Source organism: Mobula hypostoma, chromosome 13 (genome assembly GCF_963921235.1).
Source record: "Mobula hypostoma chromosome 13, sMobHyp1.1, whole genome shotgun sequence".
Lineage (NCBI taxonomy): Eukaryota > Metazoa > Chordata > Chondrichthyes > Myliobatiformes > Myliobatidae > Mobula > Mobula hypostoma.
In genome coordinates, this window is record NC_086109.1 from 45,394,033 (window position 1) to 45,414,069 (window position 20,037).

General features: G+C 45.2%; 1 protein-coding gene across 5 annotated transcripts in view; it reads right to left on the reverse strand.

Moving 5' to 3' along the window:
• The window catches only part of LOC134355567 (zinc finger protein 76-like), a 101,531-nt gene that overhangs the window by 17,959 nt on the left and 63,535 nt on the right, over window positions 1-20,037 (reverse strand). For all 5 annotated transcript variants that reach the window (XM_063065613.1, XM_063065610.1, XM_063065611.1 and 2 more), the window contains 4 exons: window positions 16,185-16,260; window positions 13,308-13,433; window positions 8,405-8,584; window positions 1,998-2,228 (listed from right to left, as the gene is read on the reverse strand). In XM_063065613.1, the coding sequence (XP_062921683.1) occupies window positions 1,998-2,228; window positions 8,405-8,584; window positions 13,308-13,433; window positions 16,185-16,260 (613 nt within the window). The remainder of the gene's footprint in view (window positions 1-1,997; window positions 2,229-8,404; window positions 8,585-13,307; window positions 13,434-16,184; window positions 16,261-20,037) is intronic.

Sequence of the window (20,037 nt, forward strand, 5' to 3'; positions counted from 1 at the left end):
ACATTAGCCTTACACATGACATTACACTACATCCCATTTGACTCCATTAAATGATAACTGCCAGCTGCATCTTCCTTATGCTGGATCTGAAATCATGCCATCCATATTATCTAAATACTAAAGGCAATGAATAGCAGCAGTCCTAACATGATCCCAGAAACAACACCATGCAGGACCACTTCTATTAATATCAACTTTCTGCTTTGAAGGTCATCAGTTTTAAACAACATAGAAGTCTATTCTTCAATCCCTCTTTTGATTATGTGCAATGTCTTGTTGAAAATTTCTGAAAATGCAAGTGTGCAGATCCCCAGGATTTATATCTCTCTATACTTTCAATTCCTTGGGCAGTGTCTTATGATCCCAGATTTCTGGCAGCCTCTGCAACCTCCATAACTGATCTCCAAAGCTTTTCTATGTTGAACTGCTTATCTCTTTCTCATGTCACAACTCTCCCTATCTCTCCGTCTCTGTTGAGTATGCATGAGCCTGCAGGAAAGGTGGAACTTTATCCACAATACCACTTGGTGCCTCAAGCCAGGAAAAGATGACACTTTCTAAACAATTTTAAAAGCCTTACTGCACACTTGTGCACAGCCATTATCAGAGACAAGGCGTAATCCTTCAAACACATTATACAACAAAGAAACAGGTTCTTTGGCTCACCATGTACCCATTCACCCTAATCCTACACTAATCCCAATTTATTCTCCTCAAATTCCAATCGATCCCCCCAAATTCTACCACTCACCTGGACGAGAGACAAATCCAGTGGCCAATTAACCTATTAACACCCACACCTGACGAAGATGGAAGCATCCGTAGGAAGCTCATGTAGTCAAGTGGAGAATATTCAGGATCAGAGTCAGGCTTGGTATTACTGTTTTATCCAATGTGAAATCTGTTGTTTTGCGGCAGCTGTACAGTGAGAAGTCACACTCAAACTCCATGTGAGCACTAGAGATCAGTTTTGAAACTGGAAGACTGGAGCTACAAGACTGCAGCACCATCACCCCCCTAACACTGACAACCCTTCATCAGAGCCAAGTACAGGTCTCACAGGTAACAACAACAATCGGGAATATTTATATTCACCATAAATGTATGGATAACACAAGTCTAGATATTTCAGAAGTGCTTAACACTCAAATTCAAGTTCAAGCTTAATGTCATGCAATCATACACATGTATACAGCCAATGAAACAACATCCCTCAAGGAGCAAGGTGCACAACACAATACAAATATCACATACAGCAGATAAAGTATTAACATGATAAAAAAAATTATGTATCATATTAAAATACTTTTAACAGATTTTAAAAAGTACTTTGTATACTGCTACTGGTGCTGTCATAAATAATGTGTACTGGGTGGTAGCATCTCCAAGAGGACAATAACCTTGTCGTGGTTTGGAGATTTGTGTGCCTCAATGACCCGGAGAACTATGCTGGTTTTAAGCCTCATCCCTTGGTAGGGCTAAACAGATCAAAGGGTAGAGGCCAAACTAAGAGTGATCCACTGGTCCTCCAGCTCAGGGCTAACAAGGCTGACTGGTAAAACAAAATTGATATGGAAACTGCAATGAAGAATCCTTCTACCTCTGACTGCGATGGCATTCGACACTCCGTCCAGGCCTTGCATGACTGACAGAAGTGAAAACTGAGAGGAATCTACTTGCACAATGAAGGAAGCCCTAAACACCACCAGAGATAAAGGACCTTCATTACTGTCCTAAACACCAGTGGCGTTTAGTAAGTTAGAGTGGTAGCAGGGTGTTCAGAAGTTCCACAGCTGAGGGAGAGAAGCTGTTACCCAGTTTAATAGTCTTTGTTCTTATACTGAAGTACCTTCTGCCTGACAGAAGGAGATCACAGATTGTGGAACAGATTATAAGACAACTCATCATTACAATTAAAAGACCACTTCAAAGGAAGATTCCTGAAAAGGGAAACCTACTACCAAAGAGACTGCTTACACTGTGCCTCAGGAACCTACCTTGCTGTTGTTGCTCAAACAGGGCCTGCTCACTTTCCTCCGTTGCTTCCATGTCACCATGTGCAGTACGTTTATGCGTAGCTAGCGTAGAAGTCTGTCGGTATGTCTTTCCACAGTGGTTGCAGTTATATGGCTTGGAATGTGTGTGGACCACATGGTGCTTATATAGGCTTGAGTATTCTGTGAAACATTTCCCACAGCCTGGTACTGTACAAACATAAGGTTTCTCTCCTGTGGATAAATCAGTCAGACAACATATCAACTTTCCATACCACAACCATACCACAATCTTTATTTCTATCTTTCTTACAACTAAACCACATTTTTATTATTATATTGTGGCGACCCACTTTCTGACACCCACGAACCGGCTCACGAAACAGCGCGCGCAGGCAGAGGGCGGGCAGCAAAAAGGGCCGGAACGGGAAGGCTTTAAAAGCGGACGGCGAAGTTTGAATAAACCTCTTTCATCGCAACTCCAACTCACCGACTCCGTGTGGTTATTCTAGCGCTGTGTGTAGCACATCGCTACAATTGGTGACCCCGACGGCCCAAACGATATTTGGACCAGAGATGACCGACGCTGCATCTGTTCACTCAGTTTCGTTAAAACTGCCAAGCTTCTGGACGCTGCGACCCCATTTATGGTTCGAACAAGCAGAAGCACAATTCCACATTTGGCAGATAACCTCGGAGTCCACTCGCTACTACTACGTGCTGAGCTCCCTCGACCAGGAGACTGCTGCACAAGTTGAGGAGTTTATACAGTCGCCCCGGAGGACGGCAAATACACAGCATTCAAAGCCCTGCTCATAAGGACTTCCGGACTCTCACGGCGCGAACGAGCATGCCGCTTAATGCACCTGGATGGTTTGGGAGACAGGCCGCCGTCAGCATTAATGAACGAGATGCTGGCCCTGGCTGAAGGACACAAACCCTGCCTCATGTTTGAGCAGGCGTTCCTAGAGCAACTGCCCGAGGACATATGCCTGCTGCTGTCCGACGCAGATTTCAGCAAACCCCGGGAGGTGGCGGCCCGAGCAGATGTGCTGTGGAATGCCAGGAAAGAGAGAGGGGCATCCGTCGCACAGATCACCAAGCCGCTTGCCCAACGACAGACCAGACCGGGCCCGGCAGCAGAGCCTACAAAACCCGGCGACGGGAGTGAGGAGCCCAACGAACAATGGTGTTTCTACCACCAGCGGTGGGGCACGGAGGCCCGCCGCTGCAGACCGCCCTGCAAATTCCCGGGAAACGCCAAGGCCCAGCCGCTGCCAATCGCTACGGCAGCTGGCCATCAGGACAGCCTCCTGTACGTCTGGGACAAGCAGTCGAGACGCCGCTTTTTGGTCGACACCGGAGCGGAGATCAGCGTCTTACCTCCAACGAGTTACGACACCCGCAACAGAGAACCGGGACCCACCCTGAGGGCCGCTAATGGCAGCACGATACGAACCTACGGCACCCGCACGGTGCGGCTACAGTTCAGCTCCAGCCGGTTCACGTGGGACTTCACACTGGCCACCGTGGCCCAACCACTGCTGGGGGCAGATTTTCTACGAGCCCACAGCCTGCTGGTCGACTTGCAAGGGAAGCAATTAGTACACGCCAAGACTTTTCAAACGTTCTCCCTGGGTGAAGCACAGTTGCCAGCCCCACACCTGGACTCCATCACGCTGTCCGACGATGAATTCACCAGGGTCCTGGCGGATTTCCCATCAGTACTGACACCGCAGTTCACGGCAGCCATGCCCAGACACGGAGTACAGCACCACATCCCGACCCAGGGACCACTCCTCCACGCCCGTGCTCGAAGGCTTCCCCCGGACAAGCTCCGACTGGCGAAGGAGGAGTTCAAGAAGATGGAGGAATTAGGGATCATACGACGGTCCGACAGCCCATGGGCCTCCCCTCTTCACATGGTGCCCAAGGCAACGGGGGGCTGGAGACCATGCGGTGACTACCGCAGACTGAACGAGGCTACAACGCCAGACCGCTACCCTGTGCCGCACATTCAAGACTTCGCAGCAAACCTACACGGCACAAGGATATTTTCCAAGGTAGACCTCGTCCAGGGATACCATCAAATCCCTGTACATCCGGACGACATCCCCAAAACAGCACTTATCACCCCGTTCGGACTTTTCGAATTCCTCCGAATGCCGTTTGGTCTAAAGAACGCCGCACATACTTTCCAGCGGCTAACGGACGCGGTGGGACGCGGCGGGACGCGGCCTGGACTTTGCATTCATCTATTTGGACGACATCCTCATAGCCAGCAGTAGTCGGCAGGAGCATCTGTCCCACCTCCGCCAGCTCTACTCCCGCCTGAGTGAATTCGGCCTTACAATCAATCCAGCCAAATGCCAGTTCGGACTCGACACCATCGACTTCCTGGGCCACAGGATTACTAAAGACGGGGCAACCCCGCTGCCCAAGGTAGACGCGGTCCGCCACTTCCCCCGACCCAACACAATCAAAGGCTTGCAGGAATTCGTGGGTATGGTGAATTTCTACCACCGTTTCCTCCCCTCAGCAGCCCGAACCATGCGCCCCTTGTTCACTCTAATGTCGGGTAAGGGCAAGGACATTACCTGGAACGAAGAGGCCGCAACCGCTTTCGTTAAAACCAAAGAAGCCTTGGCAAACGCCGCGATGCTAGTGCACCCCAGAACGGACGTTCCTACTGCCCTCACGGTGGACGCATCCAACACAGCAGTCGGTGGAGTGCTGGAACAACTCATCAAGGGTCGTTGGCAACCCCTGGCGTTCTTCAGCAAACACCTACGACCACCCAAACTCAAATACAGTGCTTTCGACCGGGAGCTATTGACACTATACCTGGCAATCCGGCATTTCAGGTACTTCTTAGAAGGTAGGCCCTTCACCGCGTTCACAGACCACAAACCGCTTACCTTTGCGTTCACTAAGGTGTCCGACCCCTGGTCGTCCCGCCAGCAGCGACATCTGTCCTACATCTCTGAGTACACGACGGACATCCGGCATGTCTCTGGAAAGAACAATGTCGTGGCAGACGCACTTTCCAGACCTACCATACAGGCCCTGTCCCAGGGGGTGGACTATGCAGCGCTGGCAGAGGCACAGCAGGCAGACGCTGAGATCCCCAGTTACAGGACTGCAGTCTCCGGTTTGCAGCTCCAAGACCTCCCCGTAGGCCCAGGTGAGAGGACCCTACTATGTGACGTAGCTACTGGCCAACCCCGCCCCATCGTCCCAGCAGCCTGGCGCCGGCGGGTGTTCGAATCCATTCACAACTTAGCGCACCCCTCCATCAGGACAACTGTCCGGCTGGTCTCCAACAGGTTCGTGTGGCATGGACTTCGTAAACAGGTCAGTGAATGGGCCAAAACGTGTATGCAGTACCAAACGGCCAAGGTGCAGCGGCACACCAAGGTTCCACCGCAGCGGTTCGAACCCACCCGCCGGAGGTTCGACCACATCCATGTGGATATCGTGGGGCCCCTGCCAGTGTCACGAGGAGCGCGGTACCTCCTAACTATGATAGACCGGTTCACCAGATGGCCAGAGGCAGTCCCGCTCAGCGACACCACCTCCGAATCCTGCGCCCGAGCACTGATCGCAACCTGGGTAGCACACTTTGGGGTACCAGCCCACATTACCTCCGACAAGGGCGCCCAGTTCACCTCCAGCCTGTGGTCGGCTATGGCCAGACTTTTAGGAACACAGCTACACCACACAACTGCCTACCACCCACAGTTGAATGGACTAGTGGAGCGCTTCCACCGTCACCTGAAATCGGCTCTCATGGCCCGCCTGGAGGGGCCTAACTGGGTGGACGAACTTCCCTGGGTCCTGCTGGGAATCCGTACGGCGCCCAAAGAGGATCTACACACCTCGTCGGCCGAGTTGGTGTACGGCGCGCCCCTGGTCGTCCCAGGAGAGTTCATACCAGCCCCAAGGAGGCAAGAGGAAGAACCCACAGCAGTCCTGGACAGACTACGGGAGAGGCTCGGTAACCTGGCCCCCATACCCACTTCACAGCATGGACAGAGCCCGACCTGCGTACCCAAAGACCTGCAGAACTGTAAGTTTCTTTTTGTACGACGGGGCGGACACCGGGCACCGCTACAGCGGCCCTACGAGGGGCCGTTTAAGGTGATCAGCAACAACGGGTCCACATTCGTGCTGGACATTGGGGGGAGAGAGGAGGTTTTCACGGTGGACCGACTCAAACCGGCCCATGTGGACTTGGCGCAACCGGTCCAGGCTCAGGCACCGCGGTGCAGGGGCAGACCTCCCAAACAGAGGCCGATCCAGACTGTGGACATTGGGGGAGGTATCACCGGTTCTGGGGGGGGGGGTTATGTGGCGACCCACTTTCTGACACCCACGAACCGGCTCACGAAACAGCGCGCACAGGCAGAGGGCGGGCAGCAAAAAGGGCGGGAACGGGAAGGCTTTAAAAGCGGACCACGAAGTTTGAATAAACCTCTTTCATCGCAACTCCAACTCACCGACTCCGTGTGGTTATTCTAGCGCTGTGTGTAGCACATCGCTACAATATGTTGTAATGTGTCAAATTGCTCATATCACTGAAGCATTGTTACAGAATTAAAGCAAACTGTATATAGCTTAATTATTAGTCTTGAAAAATAAATGTTCATTGCCAAGACCCTCCAAATTACGCTGATAATATTGCATCCAGTTTTCTGTCCTCTCGAGATCCTGCCCATTACTGCACTGTGGTATCAAAGAAAACTATAAGCCACAGTCAGGATATGAAATGAATATATCAGAAGAAACTTTTGTTTATGGTGACAGTGAGGGCAAGGGACAAAAATACATAAGGATGTGGTTGAATAGGAGTAGTGACTACAGATACGGAAGTTAGGAAATGCATGGGCAGAACTGCAAGGAAAAGGGTGTTTGGGGGTTCGGAGCAGAGTTGAAAGGGTAGATTGATATTGCTGGTGTAATACATAGAAGGTAATTGAAAGCACACTGAATTTACATGAACTTGTGAAATCATTAAACTGCTTTCAGCACTGAATCCAGGAGAAAGAAATCACACACCTGGTATTGGCTCTGGACATTATTGGCAATCATACATAACCAATTTATGTCTGACACTGGAATGAGAATAATGGGATTAGACTATCTCAAAAAGAGGAGGAAACATGGCTCCTAAACACTACCTCATTATTCCTATCTTTTTGAACTATTTATTTTGTAATTTTATTGTTTATGTCTGTGCACTGCACTGCTGCCACAAAACAACAAATTTCATATCCTACAAGACAATAATAGACCTGATTCTGAATCTGAACTACTTACATTATCTGGTTGAAAGTGCAATAGTGTTTACATCTCAAACATTTGCTCTGGCTTCAGTGGTGTTTATGTTGGCACAATAATCCTATAAAATGCCCTCATATTTAAATAATAGTCAATTAACAATATGCTCATTACCAGAACAAAGTTTCTGTGAATATCCATGATGGCAATCAATATTTTTACGTGTTGGACTTAACCCTGCAATTCTGACCTTGTCATTCATGCCAGCTAGACCAGCAGAGGGGCATTCATTCATCAGATGATGAATAGCGGGTATCAGTTCGTTTAGATTCATTGTATTTATTTAAAGTTATTTAAATGTCTGTGGCTTTTTTAAAATTCAATTTTATTCAAAAAAATTGCTCTAATAAGTTTTTGACAGCTGCTGAATGTTAGTTTATTCTATGTCAGCTAAACAGGAGGGGACAAGGCTCAATAGATTATGAATATTTTGGCTGTTTCATAAGCAAGATTCATTCTGCCCCTTCTCAATCCCATTTCCTGCACATTCTGTCAGATCACAGGATTTGTAGGTCCTGATATTTGCCAGCTTTTTCCTTAAAGAAATTCTTGACAGGGAATTTGAACATGTAAGAGAACTTATCAGCAAGCTCGTGTTATCACTGACCACAAAATCCGAGCCATGAAGTCCTTAAAAATATGATGTTCACATTGAATCAAAAGCATTGTCTTTTCACATGAAACAAGGATACAAAATATGCCTCAAAAACCTTTTTGGGCTAAGACACTGTGTTCTGCAAAATTAGGATTAAAATAAGCCAGTATATGTCCTGGAATTTTCTCCGCTAGTTCTAGTAAAACTGCAAAACCATTTTTCAATGAGAAACATTTGATGGCTTGATGGCTCTGGGCCTGGACTCACTGGAATTTAGAAGAATAAGGGGAGATCTCATTGAAACCTACCGAATGTTGAAAGGCCTAAATAAAGTGGATGTGGAGAGGATGTTTCCTATAGTTGGCGGGGGTTGGGGGGGCAGGGGAAGAGTCTATGACCAGAGGACACAGCCTCAGAATATGTATATTATATATTACTTTAGCTTCATTTACTAGTGCTCAGCTTTGCAAATTACCTGTGTGAATTCTCATGTGGTTCTTGTAATTAGTAGCACTGGCAAACCCTCGACCACAGCCTGGTTCACAGCAGATGTACGGCCTCTCTCCTGTATGCGTTCTGATGTGAACTTTACGTATATTTGAAGTAGTAAAAGAACGGCCACATCCCTCAAATGGACACTTGAAAGGTCTTTCGCCTGTTGAAAAACAGATACAATATTATTCAGAAAAGAAATTTAAAGCAAGACCCTTTGAATATTGCCGCACATCTTTGATTCAACGAGTAAATTCACAAATCAAATCACGAAAACATAAGAAAATAGACCAGCAGGCCCTTTATTCAGCATGATATAAGCCTGCTCCATTATTCAATATGATCATGGCTGAACTCTGTTGGCATCAACTCCTCTAATATACCAGTTTTCCATAATCCTCAATTACTACCTTAAAGACAAGACCATACAACACAGAGCAGGATCAGGCCATTCGGCCCGTTAAGGATTCTCTGCCATTTCATCACAGCTGATCCATTTTCCCTCTCAACCTCATCATCCTGTCTTCTTTCTGTTACCTTTCAAGCCCTGGCTAATCAAGAACCTATCAAACTCCGCCTCAATGACCTGTCCTCCACAGGCACCTGCGGTAATGAATTCCACAGATTCACCAACCTCTGGCTAAAGAAATTCCTCCTCATCCCCGTTCTAAATGGACATCTCTCTATTCAGAGGCTGCGTCCTCTGGTCATAGACTCCCGCCATGATAGGAAACATCCTCTCCACATCCACTTTATTTAGGCCTTTCAAAATTGGTGAGTTTCAATGAGATCTCCCCTTATTCTTCTAAATTCCAGTGAGTCCAGCCAAGAGCCATCAAATGCTCCTCATACGATAACCCCTTCATTCCCAAAATCATTCTTGTGAACCTCCTCTGAACCTTCTCCAATATCAGCATATTCTTTCTTCGATAAGGGGGCCAAAACTGTTCACAATACACCAAGTGAGGCCTCACCTGTGCCTTATAAAGTCTCAGCAATATATCCTTGCTTTTACATTCTAGTCCTCATGAAATGAATACCAACACTGCATTTGCCTTCCTCACCACCAATTCGACCCAAAAGTTAACCTTTAGGGAATTCTACAGAAGGATTCTCAAGTTCATTTGCACCTCAGATTTTTGAATTTTCTCACTGTTTAGAAAACAGCTTACATTTTTATTCCTTCTACCAAAGTGCATGGCCATACACATCTCAATATTGTATTCCATCTTTGCCATTTCTTTGCCCATTCCCCCAATCTGTTTAAGTCCTTCCGTAGACACCCTGGTTTCTCAACACTATCAACCCCTCCACATATCTTCATATAAGCCGCAAACTTGGCCTCGAAGCCATCAATTCCATTATCCAAATCATTGACATACGATGTAAAAAAAAAGCAGTCCTAACGCTGACCCATCCATAAGGACCATGAGTTATCGGCAGCCAGCCAGAAAAGGCTCCCTTTATTCCCACTCTTTGCTTCCTGCCAATCAGCCAGTCCTCTATTCATGCTAGTATCTTTCAGTGATGCCATGGGCTCCTATCTCATTAAGCAGCCTCATGTACATCACCTTGTCAAAAGCTTCCTCAAAATCCAAGTTCACAACATCCACCAGTTCCCCTTTGACTATCTTGCTTGTTATTTCCTCAAAGAATTCCAACATTCATCAGCCAAGATTTTCCCTTACGGAAAAATGCTGACTTTAGCCTATTTTATTATGTGTCTCTCCACAGACATTCTCGAAACAGAAGAAAAACCCCCAAAGAATGAATGACAGAAAAAAGACGCAAGAACCCCAAAGTCCCCTGCACCCTCCCACACACAAGCAGCATCAACTCTCCCCCCTCCCCTGAGACCCAATTCTTAATAATCAGCTCCAGTATCATGCCAACTACTGAGGGCAGGCGAACTGGCCTATAATTAATTCCCTTTTTTCTGCCTTCTCCCTTCTTAAAGAGTGGAGTGACATTTACAATTTTCCAGCCCTCCAGAAGTATTCAACATCTAGTCTAGCGATACTTAAAAGATCATTAAAATGCCTCCACATTCTCTTCAGCTGCTTCTTTCAGAACCCTGGGGAGTAGTCCATCTGGTCCAAGTGACTTATCTACCTTCAGACCTTTCAGTTTTCCAAGCACCACCTCCCTAGTAATAGCAACTGCACCCACTTCTGCCCCCTGACACTCTCAAACTTCTGGCACACTGCTAGTGGCTTCCACAGTGAAGACTGGTGGCACCAAAGGCTGACTTCTCTCTCCCAGGTTATCAGCGAAACAGTTAAATTCTTCCTGCTCTAATGTCTCTATTTTCCTTTTCTGGGTGGCTGGGGTCCTATCGGGAACTTTGATCTACAGTGTTGCCGTTCCTGGAGCTCAGCGATTGGCTGCATTTCGGCATGTCCAGGTTTGGCCTGAAGTCAGGCATCTTTGGGGCCTGAGTGGCCCTGTGGACACAAATTCTCGCCAGCGAGCCGGTACATCAAAGACAGCGAAGGCAGCTGTCGGAAGGCTCTGCACTCAGTAATCGATTTGCCTATTCTCGAGTCGGGGAACTCGAATTAAAAAAGCAATGCTTCAGATTGACTGTAACATTAAAAGAGCAATTGTTGTCTACCCTGTCGCTGTGGAAGGAGAGATAGCTGTCTCTCCCTTGCCAGTGAGAGAGAGAACCTGTGGGAAGTCAAAATGTTGGAGCAAACAGCTACTTTTTGAGGGACTGTAGACCATGGTCTCTCTTTGGGGGGCTTTGCTGCTGCTTGCATGGTGGGTGATGGGAATGCTGATGCTTTATGTGAGAATAATTTGGGGAAGGGGGAGGGAGGAGGGTTGATGCTGTTTGTGTGTGGGAGGGAGCACAATCTGACTACTAATTTTTTACCAACAGAATAACACCACTGTCTTTGCCTACCTTTCTGTCCTTTCAATATAATGTGTATCCTTGGATGTTAAGCTCCCAATTATAAGCTTTCAGCCACGACTCAGCGATGCCTAGAACGTCATACCAGCCAATCTCTAACTGTGCTACAAGATCATCTGACTTACTTCATATACTGCGTGCATTCAAATATAACACCTGTATTTGTTACCTTTTTCAATTTTGTTCCACGTTACACTGCAACTCATCCCACTGACTGCTATTTTTCCCTAACACCTATCTGCCTGTCCTTCCTAACAGGTTCACTACACACTGCATCTGCTTAAATACCGACTGCCCCATCTTCAGCCCTATCACTCCGGTTTCCACCCTCCCCCTGATAAATTTGTTTAAACTCTCACCAACATCTGTAGCAGCCCTGCCGACAAGGATATTGGTCCCCATCAAGTTCAGATGTAACCTGTCCTTTTTGTACAGGTCATACCTTACCCAGAAGAGATCCAGAAATGTGAAAGTTCAGCCACACATTCATCTGCCCAGTCATCCTATTCTCACCTTCACTGGTGCATGGACAGGCAGTAATCCAGAGATTATTACCTTGGAGATCCTGCTTTACAGCTTTCTATCTAGCAACCTAAATTCTCTCTTCAGGACCTCCTCCCTTTTCCTACCCACGTCATTGGTGCTAATACATACCAAGACTACTGGCTGCTCACCCTCCCCCTTTAGAATGCCTTGGACTTAATCTGAGATGTCTCTGATCCTGGCACCTGGGAGACAATATACCACCTGGGTGTCTCTATCACATCCATAGAATCTCACGTCTACTCCTCTAACTATAAAATCCCCTATCACTACTGTAGTCCTCTTCTCCCATCTTCCCTTCTGAGCCACAGCACCAGGGTCAGTGCCAGAGACCTGGTCACTGCAGCTTCCCCCGGTAGGTCCCCTCAACCCCCAACAGTACCCTAAGCGGTTTCCTTATTATTGAGGGGAACGGCCACAGGGTACTCTGCACTGGCTGCCCATTCCCTTTCCCTCTCCTGACAGTCACCTGGGTACCTGCCTTCTGCAACATAAGGGTGACTGCCTCCCTGTAGCTCCTATCTCTCACTTCCTCTGTCTCCCGTATGAGCCAAAGGACATCGAGCTGCAGCTCCAGTTCCTTAACACGGTCTCTGAGGAGAGGCAGCTCGGTGCACTTGGTGCAGATGTGGTTATCCAGGAGGCTGTAGGCCTCCCAGAATTCCCACATCTCACACAGAGAACACAACACAGCCCCTGGAGCCATCATCACTGCTCTAACAGACGAAGAATAAGGATTGAAGAAGATACTTACCAGATATGTTCCTCACCCAAACCTGTTCTCACCAAAGCCTGATGAACCAAAGCCTCCCCACTCGAACACTAGTCCACCCACCCAATGGCCACTTCATTATTTCACCTTTGATTATTGACTCCAGCATCTTGCCAACAATAGATGTTAAACTGATAAAGCTCCTTGCCTTCAACCTTCCTCCCTTTGTGAACAAGGAATAATATTGCCTGTGTTTCTAATCTGGTACCCTCCCAGAATACAGGTTTTCAAATTTTTCAACCAGTGGGTTTACATCTTTGCAGCCACATTCTTAAAACCATCTGGCTACAGGCCATCAGATGCTGGGGTTTGTCCATCTTTAGCCCCAATTTACTTTACCATTCTCCACAAGATAATAATTGACAGAATTCCTAAATGCAACCCTCTCACTAACTTGTTATTACGTACATTTGAATTTTGGTCAGTTTTTCATCAATAGGAGCCTCACTATCAAACTGAACCCTGATCTCACCTGAGGTCTTGATTTTGATCACTTGGTTGCTGGGAAGATCAGGACTGAGGATACACAGTCCGGACTAAGCATAGTACGGACAGTTGTAACAAATTATATGTTTCAGCTGATAGCAAAACAACAAGTATATACTGTTATAATCCACAATACTCCAGGAAGGTGCTGTAGGGTCATTACATTACCTGTGTGAGTCCTAATATGTTTTTGTAAGTCTCCTGATGTTTTGAATGCTTTATTACACGTGTCTTCAGGGCACTTATATGGTTTTTCTCCTGTATGTGTTCTGGTATGGCTTTTCAATCCATAACCTGCAATTGAACAAAGAAACTATAATTTTGTTTACATTTTATTGAATACTTCTTGCAACTGGATTAAATTACCATTAAAATATACAAGAATGATTTAAAAATAAAACTCAAATTAAAAAGGGAATGGCCTAGAAATTATACCACATGCACAACATTTTTAATTGGCTAAATGAAGGAATTAAAAAAAATTCCAACTGAGCACTTTATGCCCTGGTAACAACCTTCTGATTTTTTTGAGCCATGTCTTCTGTGTGAAAGATGCATAACTTTATTGAGACAGCTAATTATGTGCAGTGATGGCAAACAGTGCGCAAAACTTAATATCACATCATGTATGAAATACACTACAAACATGAAGCTCACGAGCAACAAGAATTGCAGACTAGAGAGGAATTTAGCTATCATGTGTTAGGAAGTCCAGAAAACACACTCAAAATATTCCTCATGAAAGATGAAAGAAATGCATGCATATTTAGAATATCCCACTAATTTAATTTCTTTCTGTTTTTAAGTCAGTTTCCTGATCTCCTGAATCAGGAATATTTCTGTGGATACAAGCCACTCTTCCACATCTTGTTCAGCTTGACCATCTTCCATCCTAAACATCAAGACTATTCATACTAACCTAATATCACCATGTTGAAAGTCATTGTGTGGCAATTTGGCAAAATAATGTTCTTCTTTATCTGGATGGTCTGGTTGCAGCTAGATAAATTAACTAAATATAAAGTGTGGAACCATCTACTTAATGGCAAGTAAGGTGAAAATAAATCCAGAAGGTTTCTACAGTTATATTAATAGCAAAAGGATAGTGAGGGATAAATTTGATCCCTTAGAGAATCAGAGTGACAGCTATGTGTGGAACCAAAAGAGATGGGGGAGATTTTGAACAATTTCTCTTCTTCGGTATTCACTAAGGAGAAGGATATTGAATTGTGTAAGGTAAGAGAAACAGGTAGGGAAGTTATGGAAACTATGATGATTAAAGAGGAAGTACTGGCGCTTTTAAGGAATATTACAGTGGGTAAGTCTCTGGGTCCTGACAGGATATTCCCTAGGACCTTGAGGGAAGTTACTGTAGAAATGGCAGAGGCTCTGACAGAAATACTTCAAATGTCATTAGAAACGGGGATGGTGCCGGAGGATTGGCGTATTGCTCATGTTGTTCCATTGTTTAAAAAGGGTTCTAAGAGTAAACCTAGCAATTATCGGCCCGTGAGTTTGACGTCAGTGGTGGGTAAATTGATGGAAAGTATTCTTAGAGATGGTATATATAATTATCTGGATAGACAGGGTCTGATTAGGAACAGTCAACATGGATTTGTACATGGAAGGTCATGTTTGACAAACCTTATTGAATTTTTTGAAGAGGTTACTAGGAAAGTTGACGAGGGCAAAGCAGTGGATGTTGTCTATATGGACTTCAGTAAGGCCTTTGACAAGGTTCCACACGGAAGGTTAGTTAGGAAGGTTCAATTGTTAGGTATTAATATTGAAGTAGTAAAATGGTTTCAGCAGTGGCTGGATGGGAGACGCCAGAGTGTAGTGGTGGATAACTGTTTGTCAAATTGGAGGCCGGTGACTAGTGGTGTGCCTCAGGGATCTGTACTGGGTCCAATGTTGTTTGTCATATACGTTATTGATCTGGATGATGGAGTGGTAAATTGGATTAGTAAGTATGCAGATGATACTAAGATAGGTGGAGTTGTGGATAATGAAGTAGGTTTTCAAAACTTGCTGAGAGATTTAGGCCAGTTAGAACAGTGGGCTGAAAGATGGCAGATGGAGTTTAATGCTGATAAATGTGAGGTGCTACATTTTGGTAGGACTAATCAAAATAGGGCATACATGGTAAACGGTAGGGCAGTAGAACAGGGGGATCTAGGAATAATGGTGCATAGTTCCCTGAACGTGGAATCTCATGTGGATAGGGTGGTGAAGAAAGCTTTTGGTATGCTGGCCTTTATAAATCAGAGCACTGAGTATAGGAGTTGGGATGTAATGTTAAAATTGAACAAGGCATTGGTAAGGCCAAATTTGAAGTATTGTGTACAGTTCTGGTCACCAAATTATAGGAAAGATGTCAACAAAATAGAGAGAGTACAGAGAAGATTTACTAGAATGTTACCTGGGTTTCAGCACCTAAGTTACAGAGAAAGGTTGAACAAGTTGGGTCTTTATTCTTTGGAGCGTAAAAGGTTGAGGGGGGACTTGATAGAGGTGTTTAAAATTATGAGGGGATAGATAGAGTTGACGTGGATAGGCTTTTTCCATTGAGAGTGGGGGAGATTCAAACAAGAGGACATGATTTGAGAGTTAGGGGGCAAAAGTTTAGGGGTAACATGAGGGGGAACTTCTTTACTCAGAGAGTGGTAGCTGTGTGGAACGAGCTTCCAGCAGAAGTGGTAGAAGCAGGTTCCATATTGTCATTTAAAGTAAAATTGGATAGCTATATGGACAGGAAAAGAATGGAGGGTTATGGGCTGAGTGCAGGTCGGTGAGACTAGGTGAGAGTAAGCATTTGGCATGGACTAGAAGGGTCAAGGTGGCCTATTTCCGTGCTGTAATTGTTATCTGGTTATGTGGTTATATTTTCACAGTAGATTGATTTACACCCCAATTTCCTTATATTCAAAACCAAAAATATATTTTACAACTTGACTAATCCAACACATCTTTTCCAGTGCATTTATTTCCCTTTCTCTGCAAATGAAACCTCACTTTCTGCAAAGGACATGCTTCTGACATTACCTGTTGCAAATGCTTTTCCACAGCCTGGTTGCTCACATCGGTACGGCCGATCGCCTGTATGCGCCCGTTCATGAACCTGCAAAATTGAGGAAGTAAAGTGCTTTAAAGCTCATCACTCCTTCACATATCTGTCACAATGCTATAAATAGTAAAGCAGATTTTGAACAACAAGCACTAATCTGAACTGATGTTAACGGGATGCTGTTTTTTGAATTAAGAATTCAACAGCTTACTGAACATCAGCCACACTTAGGTTCACTATCCACATCTGATGTTGGTCCAAGTGCCTCTCCATGAGTAACTGTATACTTTTATTAAAATTCCTCAATTTTCTCTTCTGCTATTGCTGTATCCTCCTTCCTTGGCTCCTATGTTATAAATCCATGATCTGGCGATCATTCATGCAATGATTTTGACAGTGCCAGTGAACCTATAACGCATAGTAAGCACCAATATAAAGTGATAGTGGAAATATGAAATAAATGTGAAAATGCTGGAATGGATTAGCATGTCAACCAGCATTTATGGAAAGAGAAATAAGGGTTACTGCTAAAAGTCGCAATCCCTTTGCCGTCAGCAGCATTGGTACAGGTGAAGAGAGTGTATGAGGAACTATTCTAGACAGTGACCTGAAACGTTAACTCCATTTCTCTTTCCTTAGACGTTGCCTGACCTGCTGAACGTTTCCAGATTATCTGAAAGCATCAACCTGCTGTTCTGGTCCAGTACCATGTGAGATTCACTGACAAGGTTGGCATTTATTTACCACTCATAAATGACTTGAGAAAATAATAGTGGAGATAACAAGATAATGGTGGAAAATAATAGATATTACTTCTCGAACTGCTGTAAGTATGTAGGGAAGATGCTCTCATTGTGTCATTAGCAAGTACTTCAATCAAATGAGGGTCTGTTTTTTACCCCAGCTAGTGCTATCAAAGTGCAGCACACAGCATGTGTTGCTGGATAATAATTAGAGGTGAAATTGTGCTTTTGCGTCAAAGGAGACAAATGAATGCCAACCTTCAAGCATTTTTTTTTATATGACTTCTTTCCCAATCCATTTTATTTATCTCAGGTTCCCATCACCACCCTCTAGTAACTTAAATGGGAAAGCTGGAAGCAAAGTATGTTAAAAGGAGTGGGGAATAGAGTGCCTGGTGAGCCAGATGCCAAATCATTGGGATTTCCAAACAATTTGGTAGAAGATTATCACATCAGAAGTCTATTTAGCTTATTCTCCACCCACCTTCTCCAATACTCCCAACAAAATATTCTTCCATTCAGATGGTGGATAATTTTCATATACCTACTTTGGTTCTATACCCCGTTACACCAATAACTAAAATAAAAACTATCAGCCTCAGCTTTGAAATTTTTATTTGACCTTACCTTGTTGACTTCTTGGAAAAAGTGAGAGACACAGTATTCTAGATATTCCTCTGCACATTGTATGAAGCATCATGTCACAGGGGAATGCCATACTAGATCTACTATTATGTAACGAACCAGGTCAGGTCACAGATCTCTCAGTGGGTGAGCACCTGGGGGACAGTGACCACCGCTTCCTGGCCTTTAGCATTATCATGGAATCAGAGAGGAGAGGAAAATTTTTAATTGGGGAAGGGCAAATTATGAGGCTATAAGGCTAGAACTTGCGGGTGTGAATTGGGATGATGTTTTCGCAGGGAAATGTACTATGAACATGTGGTCGATGTTTAGGGATCTCTTGCAGGATGTTAGGGATAAATTTGTCCTAGTGAGGAAGATAAAGAATGGTATGGCGAAGGAACCATGGGTGACAAGTGAGGTGTAAAATCTAGTCAGGTGGAAGAAGGCAGCATACATGAGGTTTAGGAAGTAAGGATCAGATGGGTCTATTGAGGAATATAGGGTAGCAAGAAAGGAGCTTAAGAAGGGGCTGAGGAGAGCAAGAAGGGGGCATGAGAAGGCCTTGGCGAGTAGGGTAAAGGAGAACCCCAAGGCATTCTTCAATTAAGTGAAGAATTAAAGGATGACAGGAGTGAAGGTAGGACTGATTAAAGATAAAGGTGGGAAGATGTCCCTCGAGGCTGTGGAAGTGAGCGAGGTCCTCAATGAATACTTCCCTTCGGTATTCACCAATGAGAGGGAACTTGATGACGGTGAGGACAATATGAGTGAGGTTGATGTTCGGGAGCATGTTGATATTAAGGGAGAGGAGGTGTTGGAGCTTTTAAAATATATTAGAACCGATAAGTCCCCGGGGCCTGACGGAATATTCCCCAGGCTGCTCCATGAGGCGAGGGAAGAGATTGCTGAGCCTCTGGCTAGGATCTTTACCTCCTTGTTGTCCTCGGGAATGGTACTGGAGGATTGGAGGGAGGCGAATGTTGTCTCCTTGTTCAAAAAAGGTATCAGGGATAGTCCAGGTAATTATAGACCAGTGAGCCTTACGTCTGTGGTGGGAAAGCTGTTGGAAAAGATTCTTAGAGATAGGATCTATGGGCATTTAGAGAATCATGGTCTGATCAGGGACAGTCAGCATGGCTTTGTGAAGGGCAGATCATGTCTAACAAGCCTGATAGAGTTCCTCGAGGAGGTGACCAGGCATATAGATGAGGGTAGTGCAATGGATGTGATCTACATGGATTTTAGTAAGGCATTTGACAAGGTTCCACATGGTAGGCTTATTCAGAAAGTCAGAAGGCATGGGATCCAGGGAAGTTTGGCCAGGTGGATTCAGAATTGGCTTGCCTGCAGAAGGTAGAGGGTCGTGGTGGAGGGAGTACATTCAGATTGGAGGATTGTGACTAGTGGTGTCCCACAAGGATCGGATCTAGGACTTCTACTTCTCATGATTTTTATTAACGACCTGGATGTGGGGGTAAAAGGGTGGGTTGGCAAGTTTGCAGATGACACAAAGGTTGGTGGTGTTGTAGATAGTGTAGAGGATTGTTGAAGATTGCAGAGAGACATTGTTAGGATGCAGAAGTGGGCTGAGAGGTGGCAGATGGAGTTCAACCCGGAGAAGTGTGAGGTGGTACACTTTGGAAGGACAAACTCCAAGGCAGAGTACAAAGTAAATGGCAGGATACTTGGTAGTGTGGAGAAGCAGAGGGATCTGGGGGTACATGTCTGCAGATCTCTGAAAGTTGCCTCACAGGTAGATAGGGTAGTTAAGAAAGCTTATGGGGTGTTAGCTTTCATAAGTCAAGGGATAGAGTTTAAGAGTCACAAGGTAATGATGCAGCTCTATAAAACTCTGGTTAGGCCACAATTGGAGTACTGTGTCCAGTTCTGGTTGCCTCAGTATAGGAAGGATGTGGAAGCATTGGAAAGGGTACAGAGGAGATTTACCAGGATGCTGCCTGGTTTAGAGAGTATGCATTATGATCAGAGATTAAGGGAGCTAGGGCTTTACTCTTTGGAGAGAAGGAGGATGAGAGGAGACGTGATGGAGGTATGCAAGATATGAAGAGGAATAGATAGAGTGGACATCCAGTGCCTCTTCCCCAGGTCATCACTGCTCAATATAAGAGAACATGGCTTTAAGGTAAGGGGTGGGAAGTTCAAGGGCGATATTAGAGGAGGTTTTTTACTCAGAGAGTGGTTGGTACGTGGAATGCACTGCCTGAGTCAGTGGTGGAGGCAGATACAATAGTGAAATTTAAGAGACTACTACACAGGTATATGGAGGAATTTCAGTTGGTGGTTATATGGGAGGCAGGGTTTGAGGGTCGGCACAACATTGTGGGTCAAAGGGCCTGTACTGTGCTCTACTATTCAATGTTCCATGCAAGACTATTACCACATAAAACCTTAACCCTTTCCTTTCTGTTACAGAGGTGTATTTTTTTTTACAAGGAAACTG